This window comes from Lygodium microphyllum, unplaced genomic scaffold (assembly GCF_053477565.2).
Source record: "Lygodium microphyllum isolate KBCC unplaced genomic scaffold, Lygodium_microphyllum_v1.1.10 scaffold_83, whole genome shotgun sequence".
Classification (NCBI taxonomy): domain Eukaryota; kingdom Viridiplantae; phylum Streptophyta; class Polypodiopsida; order Schizaeales; family Lygodiaceae; genus Lygodium; species Lygodium microphyllum.
The window spans coordinates 58,129-69,388 of record NW_028229566.1 but is presented as its reverse complement, the minus strand read 5'-3'; the positions used below and the strand labels follow the sequence as shown (position 1 = coordinate 69,388).

The window sequence follows — 11,260 nt, the reverse complement described above, 5'->3', positions numbered from 1 at the left end:
TGCAGTGCATGCATGAAAAACAGTTGGCAGATTTATCAAAAGCTCGGCCTTGTAAGAGCACACTTTTACAGGCAATATCATCCTTACAACTTACCAGAGACATGATACACATGGCGTGACCATGCATGCAGTATCTTCAAGCTAAGCTATACCTTCTCCCTCAGATAAGGAGTAGCTGACTCTGCTTCTAGTCAATGCCTCAAGTGAGGCACATAACGCTTTGCGTGCTCACTATGGATGATTAGCGAAATCTTCCACCTGGGTAATAATTCTCGTAGAAAAATCGTAAGTTGAAGTATCTATTCATGCAACCCAAATCCAGGGTACAATACTGTTCAACCAGGCCTGCGCAAGCCAACGATCCATACACACAAATATAATCCAATATAAAGATTCACTAGCACAACAAAAGATTATACAAAGGTCACTGCAGATCCACCATGTTTGTAGCCTAAAAACTTCCACTATGGTCACAGTAACTGCATAAGTGTATACACAATACTGGCAGCAAAACTCAGCCCCCTATTTGCAAGGATGATTGACATCCTTTAATGAAAATGGGGCAGATCTCTAAATTAGATTCTAGTGTTGCCCTTTCCAACAATGCTTGGCACCTAAAAGGGGGATGCCCATGGAAAGGAAGCTTTTTGTTGCCGGTTAAGTAAGATGTGTTACGCAATACCAAGTTTTACAAAAGATCTTTGGAGGATCCTAATTATATTTATAATCCCCGATTCCCAGCATAGCCTTCACCTTGGAATTGTCTCAATGATTCCTTTTCCATCTGATGGATCAAAGTAGAAAAGATTCTTCAAAGGCTCACCCTTGGCAGACATGGCTTTCAACAATTCCTGGCACAGTTGCAAAGATCTAATGTTAGCAATCAAATTACCTAATTTTGCTGAATAAATTGTTGAAGGGTTCACATTGTATGAATGCTATAAATGGAAGAATAGCATATAGCTGCTGTTACATAGATACACAACAACAAAAATGTATGATCTGTCATTCTGCTTTGCTTCTCCACACAAAAAAAGAAAAAGAAAGAAAGAAAAGAAAAAGAAAAAGAAAAACTGGTCAAAGAAGGGTTTTTTCCATTCACATAATTACATTTTTTGAGAAAGGCACATAGACAGCTACCCTGATCTAAGCATAGGTAGAGGGTCACTAGCTCCTTACATCCATGCAGAGAGGACTCAGACAATGATCTGCCATAGCAGCCACTCGCATTGCATTCTAGGCAATGCCATACTAGAATCGAGAGATCTGCATATGGAAGGGATGACATTTTTTCCATATCATACGTATTATGAATCCATATACTATTTGTCCATATTCATGTACTCATATGCTATGTGACCTGCATTTCCCACATTGACGCTCCATGAACTTGGTATGCAACAATTGATGCCTTTTTACTCGGCCAAGGTTTCATTAACAACCCATCAAAGTCTACTCTTTATGTATGCAAAGAGTGGGGATCCTTGCTGGTTATTTGTCTTCATGTAGATGATCTGCTACTCACAGGGGCACATGCTGATCAGATTTCAGCATTCAAGAAAAATTTGCAGCAAACTTTTGAAATGTCAGATTTGAGGCCTTTGCATTACTACTTGGGCAATTAGTTTAACCATGATGCTAGAGGCATTGGATTGTCACACTCTAGATATATTGGTAAACTCCTTGAGAGATTTGGCTTCCAAGATTGCAAGCCAGATAGCGATAAAGACTGGACTCAAGCTGTTTTTGCATGATGACAGTGATTTGTTTGACATTCATACATATGCTCCAGTAGTTGCATGTCTCATTTATTTAAGCAACACAATGCCAAATATTTAGTTTGCAGTTTCAGCCCTGAGCAGATATACATACAGCCCACGCATGTCACATTGGCAAGCTATAAAGTGTCTTTCATTACTTGCAAGGTACTAGGACTCTTGCATTGTATGATGTATCATTGATGATTGTATCCAAATTGGCAAATTCCACTCTTGACTCTTGAGTCTGTCATGACTCTCTGACTATGACAGTTGTATCATATATGATCATTGATCTTATTTTGTAATGGCATTGATATAGCCTTTTTTCTTATCATTTATAGTTTTTTGAGAAATTATGTTATTTTTCTTTCATACTAATATCGTACCGTACCTTATAAAATCATAAGGTACCATTTAGTACCGTATTTTATTGTACCATATGATATTGTATCTTTTGTGCCTTACAACCATGGGAGTCATGGAGCACATGTTGAAGAGAAGGCAATGGACAAACTTGTAAAAATTCACAAAATTAACATTTTTAGTCATACTTAAGTACTTCTAATTTTTAATCTAATTTATTTTAATTATTTTCCTCCTTGTTGACCTAGATGTGGAGCAATTGCGTGATTAATTTAATAGAAAATAAAAAATTAATTGATCCACAATGATACTCACTCACGAATGAGAGACTATGTATTATGAGAGGGTACAATGCTTGAGACGATCACATTCAATAATGCCACACTTATGTGCAAATGAGACATGAAGTGTCATTACATTTTTTTTAAAAATCCTAACAGCTTGACTGTCATAGGAAACCCTAAAATAAACCCTAATCCTAGTGTCACTTAGTGCCTAGGACATTGGGAGCAACAACTCTGTTTAATGACAATTTAAATGCCTAGGGAGCCTCGATCATGGATCAAAGGGCATCAACGCGTAGGCTACAAGATGGCCTACAAACTCCCCTCCATAAAATGGACGGACTGACTTAAGGAAAAATGACAAGCTCCTAGAAAATAAAAAGAAATATAAGGTCATTCATGGTTACATAAATTCACTTATGTGAATATAGCAACCTATGAAAGTATAGAGTATGACAAATCATGAAACAAATGGAATTAAGTTCAAGGCTTACCAAAAAGCCTAGAACTTTGGTCGAGAAAGAGCCTTCGTGAAAAGATTTACCAAGTTATCTTCAATGGGTATGTAAGACAACTCTTTTTCTCTAGCTGACATCCACTCACAAACATAGTGCTAATGAACTTCCACATACTTTTTATAGGCATGAAACACTGGGTTCCGCATGTTGAGAAACCCTTTATCTGCAGTTTGCGTTTTTGCGCTTTTGCGTTTTGCGTTTAGGGTTTGCAGCCCCAAAAAGGGGCGCCACCCTAGACTGATTGTGCCTATTTATAGACCACTCTCTCACTCATTCTTCACGACTTATTCATTTAGTCCGTCACCTCTTCTCTCCAACCTCTCCACTACCCTCACACCTCTTCAAGAGAACATTGCGGTTCGTGGTTCGTAGCTATCTTCATCATCTTCCTTGTGCTACGGCACCCTTGTTTCCTTGTATCACATTCACTCCATGATTGAGAACTTCATCGTTCCATTCATCAGAGTTTATTCTCTCTTCTCTTCTCTTCTCATTGTTTGTCGAGTTCGCTCCGTGTTTCTCCCCGCAAACCCTACTGTCTCACTAGTACGTCATCTTTTGACATGGTATCAGAGTAAGATCTGCTCAAACAGCAGCAAAGATCCTCCACTCCAGTGACGGCAAAGACCCGTGGTGGGTTCCGCATCCACTTCTCTTCTTCCATTGCATCAAAATCTCGTTTTCGCAGGTTTCAGGTGTTTTCAGCTTGCTGCCCACACCCCTTTCGCGGAGGATATCATAGTCTCAACTGTCCCTTGCTGTCATCTACAGTCTGGCGCCTGTTTCCAGCCTTCCACCCACAATTTGCAGCTCTTTACAGCTGGTAATAAAATATCCCCAACAGTGACCTTTTTGGGAGTAGTTACATATAAAGAAGCCTTCTGAATATCACGAGAATCGCTTCTAAATATAGTTTCTTTCAGATTAACTAAATTATCATGAATTGTCTCTTAAATACCCATTATAGTAGAATACTCGTGCACCGCTTCCCTGAATTTGCAGAGCGACTGTTGCTGATCACTCTCCACTAAGAAAACAATCTTGTTTTTGCAGATTTCAGATCTTTGAGCTTGTTGCCCACACCCCGGACACGGAGGACATTGCGGTTCAAGCTAGCCATTGCAATCTACGACACTCTAGTGCCTGTTTCTAGCCTATCACATACTGTTTGGAGCTGATTTTAGCATGCTGATTGCTACCGCTGGTTTTTTCCTGCGTTTTTAGTCTTTCTCTCTCCTGCAGCCTGTGTTTGCTGTTTTCTCTCTCCTACAACCTGCATTTTTAGTCTTTCTCTCTCCTCACTTGCATTTTAAGTATTTCTCTCTCCTCACCTACGTTTTTCTACTAGTTGCAACCTCTTATTGCTGGTAGCATCCTTCTCCCACTAACACCTCACTTCCAACCTTCCCACCTCTTGCGACGGACATTGCGGTTCGTGCTTCACACTGTCCTCACATCCCTTGAGGTGGACATTGCGATTTGTGGTTCGTGGCTAACCTCTTCCACCTCTTCTTTCTTCATCAAGGGACACCGGTATCCATGGCTTCTTTACCAATAGATGACCAGACTACTGGGTGCTCGTACTGTGGCACGAACGGTCATCCCACTGAAGATTGCCGACTTTGACCTTTACTCCCCACCCCCGCGGAGTATATACATCTTCCACCAAGCACTCCTTGTGCCACCTCTCATTTCTGGGCCACAAAGATTGTTCTGCATCGGCTATCAGAGTACTATGCTCAAGGCAATAAGACGCATTTGATGTGCACTAAGTCCTTTTGAGTACATGGAGGATCGATTGGCACTACGACCTCCTGGAGATCGTTGCAATGTTAGCAGCAATCTTCTCCCACTTATTTTCAGGTACAGTGGCTTCCACGACCTATGGATCTACAGTCCACTCCATCAAGAGACAGTGATTGTTTGATATCATCTCCTTATCAATCCGCTCCTTCGAGAGACAGTGGCTGCTCGATTTCTTCCTCTTCTTCAACTACCCAGTCCGCTCCACTAAGAGACATCAACTGTTACCCACCTCTTACTCATTCTGAGCCCCACCCTTCCACACCCTCGACTACTCAAGTTTGAGATACTACCTCTGGGAGCTCTTTGGCACCCTAAATACCTTCTTCGGCATGACCGGCAGCACTTCCTTCGTCATCAGACATTTCGAAGTCCGTGACCCATGAGTTTTTGACTTCCCTGTCTACTTTAGAAGGGAATTCAGAGGGGGATGTTATTTCTTTGCCCTCAGAGAGGGCATCTACTTCTTCTTCGACTTCAACGGGAGCCCCTTCACCTCCCACCTTAGAGGGGAAATCTACTCCATATGAAGTTCTTCACCCATCCTCTACTTTATTGGGGTTGCTTTCTTTGACCAGTCATCTCTTCTACTGATACCCAAGATCTTCAGATATCACCTAGATCGAAACCTCGAAGGTTCAGCCGCAACTTAGTGATGAGGCCTTCGTATTCCTTCCAGCATGGATGCAAGGAGCTATTGTCTTCTCTCCCGAGGTTGAGTTTCGAGTTCTCCAGTTCACTCTTGTCTATTTTCTTTCCTGCAAGTTCCCTTTCCAATGGAAATCTTGGATCTTAGAGATCCTCTACATCTTCTTCCTCCTCTTCTCTTTTTGCCTTGGTCACTTAGTCAGCACGGAGCCACCTCTCGAGATCGAGTACGGGCATATCCTTATGGTTCTCGGCACCATATAAAGTCCGACATTCCTCCTATGCATTCCATAATTTCATCATCTTTGTACTAGGGGGCTTGGGCAGGTGAACAATTTTCCCACAAGGCACACTGTCCAAGTGACACCTGCTGCATGTAGCATTCCATCTCCACCTCACTCTTCCCTTCTTCCCCATTTTGGACCTGAGAGGGGATGTTGAGAAACCCTTCACCCGCAGTTTACATTTTTGTCTTTTTGTGTTTTGGATTAAGAGTTTACAGCCCCAAAAAGGGGCGCCACCCTAGACTGACTGTGCCTATTTATAGGCCACACTCTCGCTCATCCTTCACGGCTCATTCATTCAGTCCATCACCTCTTCTCTCCAACCTCTCCACTACCCTCACATCCCTTCAGGAGAATATTGCGATTCGTGATTCGTGGTTGTCTTCATCATCTTCCTTGTGCTACAACACCCTTGTTCCCTTATATCACATTTACTCCATGATTCAGAACTTCGTCGTTCCATTCATCAGAGTTTCTTCTCTCTTCTCTTCTCTTCTCCATGTTTGTCGAGTTCACTCCGTGTTCCTCCCCGCAAAGCTTACTGTCTCGCTGATACATCATCTTTTGACACCGCATAATGGCCAAGTGTCACGGGGATGTGAAATTTTGAGATGCCTTAAACTTCCTAGTAACATTTGATTAATTTATCAATCAAATGTGCAAGTTGTTTAGCACATGTGATGCACATGGCAATTATTTCATGGAAACAAGCCAAGGACCCTAAGGATGCAATGGGTGTTAAAGACAAAAGTTGTGTTAAGTTATGCCAACTGGGTCTTAGTTGTCAGTTGGTGCCAGGTTGGATCCTAGGACAAGTGTTTGACCATTAAGTGTTAGTAGTGACACTAGGGACTGGTATTAATTAATTAATTAATGCTAGTCTAAGGGTCAACAGAGGTTGGGAACCACTTCAAGTTGCAAATGGCCTAGCCAATTTCATTATAGATGGGCATGTTTAATCTTGGGCAGGGTCAAAAGGGCTGAAATTAATTTTCAGAATTAATTCATTCTGAAATTTTAATTTAATGGCTGAAAATGCATTAGGAAGGCTGTCACTTGGCAAAACTTTCCCATGCAACTAGGGAGAAGGCTGTTGGAGGGTGGTGGAAGCTGAATTGCAGCTATTCTAAGCTTAGTGGAGGGAGAGGAGATGATCAAATTTGGCTCTGAGAGGCGACGATGATTGATCGTGTTCCGCGACAAGACAGGGAGCACCAGGTTTTCTCTTCTGCCTCAAGAGAGGCGGCGGTACAAGAGGAGGGCTCGCCAGTTGAGCTGGTGTTAGACCCCCCATTTGAATCTATTGGTGCCATCTGATTTTTCATCAGAGCTACGAATCAAAAGATACATTTCAGCTGATTTTCTCTCTCTCTACAACGTTCTCTCATCTCCTCCAATCTATATTCAAGCATTCTCAATGATTCTCAGCCATTGGTAGCAAAGTATAGCCAAATTTGGTGGACAACAGAGAGTTTACTGCTATAAACCCTAAATTACAGCAGTAATTAGGTTTAGCATCTATTTCTCCCAGTCTCAATCTCTAACCCGTGTGAAGATGTTCGCAGCTGACCAATAGCATATCTAATCCCATGTGAGAGGTGGCTATCCACCTATCTTGGGTAGACAATAAATCCATCATCTGTAGTGTGGAGAAAGTGCTCTTTATAGAAAGCCATCTTCATCCCTATGTTGGTGGCCAACCATGTCCTCGGCCTGATGTCTAGCTAGGTGAGATAAGGGAGTATTGAAAGGGGATACTCTGTCCATGCTAAAGCCATGTAACTCAAAGCAAGCTAACATCTATGCATACCAACATGAAGAGTCACCCTCCTTCGCACACTATCAACAAGATTCAAGGGCCAACCATGCATATCTATGTTTGGGTAGATCCCATAGGCTATGTACATATATGACCGATTGGGTGAGGACCTTACTACGACTAGTGTGGCCGCTAGCTCAGCTCTAATGCTCTCATATGATACCAAGGCCTTACATCTCATCATCCTAGAAATCATGGATACAAGTGGCCCCTCCATCGACCTCCATCCATCATATGTGCAACTGGATGTTCACACCTAGATACACAATTTTACATACAATAACGTGCATTCACACATGGGGGACGATAAAATACCTAAGAGGTATTAGACCACAAGACACATTTGCATTTTGGACACCAATGACAAGAGAAATCTGCATTAGCTTTAACAATAGAGCAGCAACAGTCTGCTTTGGTTGGGCAAAGGCTAAGTTTTGGCTGTAGAAGCAGAGTCCAAGAGAAGAACAATCTGCATTTAGTTGTGCAAAGCCTGCGGAAGGCTGCACGGCTAGCTGAATGACAATGTAAGCACCAGGGAGAAGTCACCAGGCAGTAAAGGGCTGTAGTTTAATGTGGAACAGCAACATGGACAGTCTGAAGCAGTTGTTGACATGGAAGTCCTATTGATGAGCAGCAGGTAGCTGCATTTTGGAAGGGAAAGTAAGATGACAAGCTGAAGCAATCCTGGAGTGGTTGGAAGAAGCTGCAAAAGCTGCATTTTGGTCAGCAGCAACATTACCAGCAGTTTTTTATGACGTATCAGCAGCAATAGATGTTAGTACAAATTGTAGCAGTTGTACATGAGGTAGGGGATATCGTGGCAAGTTGGAATGATGTCACAAAAGTAACAATAGGAAATGGGAAGCTATGTGTGCAAGCTGGACACTGATGGAGGCTCAGGTCATCTTAAACGCAGTAGTAGGATGCCAGGAATCCATGTCAAGAGGGCAGTAGACTGGCACTGCAAATGGGCAGGGAGACGGTGACATGGAAGGTAGTGATGCCCAAAATCAGCAAAAAACAGCTTCTGAAGGTCACAAACAGGCTGGGCGGCAGCAATATGCAGAAAATACAGCACTCCCAGTAGTCATCGGATGCAGGCAGCAGCAAATGAGGCTAAAACACAATGTCTCAAGTAGTGTGCAGCAGCAAACGTAAAAATTTGGAGTAGATAGCAGCAGCCTTCATGACTAGCAGTGGAAGGATGACTGGAAACAATCAAAATCTGCAAATGGAGGGTTGGGAAGCAAGCATCTCATGGTGGATGACAATGGTGGACAGCTCCAACTCAGATGTCCTCCGTGAACAGGGTGTTGACAGCTGGCACCTCATGGTGGATGACAGCTCCAGCTCAAATATCCTCCGTGAATAGGGTGTTGACAACAAAGCTCTAGCACTTGCAACCTGCGAAAACAAGATTGAGGCTGGATGAAGGGTAACATGCCTAATTTATAGAAAGTTTGGGTCCATTGTCCTCCCAATGGGTTTTGCGCTTTTGGGACACATAAACTCTAGAAAAACATAAGGTTTAATTAATTAATTTATCATGTTTTGAGGCTGCTTTAATAAAGCTAATGTATTTTGAGCTCAATACCCCCTCTTAGGCCAAAAACTATAACCAAAAAGAGATTGTACTAGCCCAAGCCCAAATTTTATTTCCTTTTCACCCCAAGGCGTCCCACCCCAAAGAAGCCATGGCATTGGGCAAAAGGTGCATGTTAGTTGTCCAATGACCTACCAAGACTACAAGACAATGGCTATCTTACCAAGAGAGTCCAAGTGATTACCACAAAGACACCAAGGCATCGGACAAAAGGTGCTCATTGGCTGCCCAATGGCCTACCATGATTTGCAAATGTGGATGGAACCATAGTGGACTTTTTTTTAAAAGGGCTTCTACTTGTTTTAAATGGATTTAGCTTTAAGTCAAGGTTTTCAATTAATTTCTTTCTATTGAGTAATCTGTGCCCTTTGGGGAGAATAAAGGGATGGTCAAACCCAAGACCTTCACAAAACAAACAAGTTATCCCAACCACCACTAGGTGTCGATCACAAAGAAATCACAGAGTACCATGCAAGAGAAGTAAAAAAGTTGGAAACAAGCTAGGCAAGCTGAGTAAGCAAGGGAGACTGCCATAAGAGCTACCACGAATATGGTGGATCTAGAGTTGATCACTTTAAAAGACCAGAAAGGGATTAAGAGCTGCCACGAATATGGTGGATCCAGAGTTGGTCACTTCAAAAGACCAAAAAGGGATACATGTGCACAAATGCATATTTACAAGAATAGAATGCCAATGCATGGGATTATGCAAAAGGCAATGCTGATCATCATGATCATGCAAAATGCTATGCAATTGTGCCACTTGGACAGCACCCTCAAAGGGGAATTGTTCGATTGCTTAAGCGCCAATTTACAAACATAGTCATCAAGAGGATGCAAATAATGATACAATGTACAAATTAATAAGTGTCACTGAAGCAATGAATGATCCAAAATCCTGTAGACTATCACCCTCAAGAGAAAAAGGCTACCCCCACTCAATGTAGAAGGGAAAGCCAAAGGGAATCACCCTCTCTCCATCAATTCAAAGTAATAGGGGAGGGTGCACCCACGCCTATCCTAGGTAGCAAATTGAAGAATCATTCGGTTGACCACCTTGGTCAAAATATCTATAAAGTTATCTAATAAAGACACAAACTCTAGGCATATGGTGTCTAGCTCAACCTCCTCTCTGTCAAAATGGAAGTGGACTCCCATATACCGCATCCCTGGTGTGATGATCAAGTTACCAAAAAGTGCTAGGAGATTCTAGCTATCGTAGTAGATAATTGTCAAAGAGTCGCACGGAAAACGAAGAATTGACTGTAGTCCCCTCAAGAAGACAGCCACTCTAGTGGCTGAAAAAAGGGCTCAATACTCTATCTCAGCTATGAAAGCAACAGCCATCTCTTGTTTATAGCTTAACCAAGAGATAGGAGCCATAGCCTAAAGAAAATAAGTAGCCCAAGCTGCTTTGGCCAAGTTGGGGCAACAGTGCCACAAGGCACCTTTCTAGGAGCCTTGCACACACAAATGGCTATTTGATACATTTATCACACCGACAATGATGTATCGTGCCCCAATTTGGACCCTTAGCTTGGCTACTTATGGTCACTGATTGAAAGACCACATGTTGTCATGCTCTCATGGATGTTACAACAAGCCATCAATACTACATGAGATCATTGGAGTAGAATTTGTTACACCCCCCATGATGATAGAGGCTCTCTTCTAGACCATCGACTTTATCCACACAGTGCGTTCCATGCATCCAAATCGACTATCCAAGAGAGTATTTGAGTCGTCTAGACAACTAGCTCAAAGGACCTCATGGTATGCACAAGCCAAGCAATGGCATATACATTTTGGGATTGACATGGACCAACTTCCCCGCTCCCCCCTTCGAGTATAACTCGAACTCCCCCTCCATACACCTCTCTCACTCAAAAAGGAACCCAATCGTGCGCAAGATCTTTACGAGCTACACATATAGCACACATGGATCTCAGCTCAATAGCCCCTCCCTAAAGTTTTCCTACTACAAAGACCATCTTTTGAGAACTACAACAGGCAACTTCATTGTGAGACCTAGATGTTTGGATGTGTAGATGATGTAAAGAAATGCTCTACCACAGAAACACAACACAATCGTATGACAAATGTACAAACCGATAAAGAAACACAAGGGTAGATAGCACAAACCATGAACACTGAATAATAACGAATGAATACTAAACC

The 11,260-nt window shown here is 42.4% G+C and overlaps 1 protein-coding gene across 1 annotated transcript in view; it reads right to left on the bottom strand.

The window, feature by feature from the left end:
* Positions 1-275: 275 nt before the first annotated feature.
* The window catches only part of LOC148008688 (SUMO-activating enzyme subunit 1B-1-like), a 67,411-nt gene continuing 56,426 nt past the window's right edge, over positions 276-11,260 (bottom strand). The window contains exon 10 of the mRNA XM_087674073.1: positions 276-851. Within this exon, the coding sequence (XP_087530199.1) occupies positions 750-851 (102 nt within the window). The 3' untranslated portion in view covers positions 276-749. The remainder of the gene's footprint in view (positions 852-11,260) is intronic.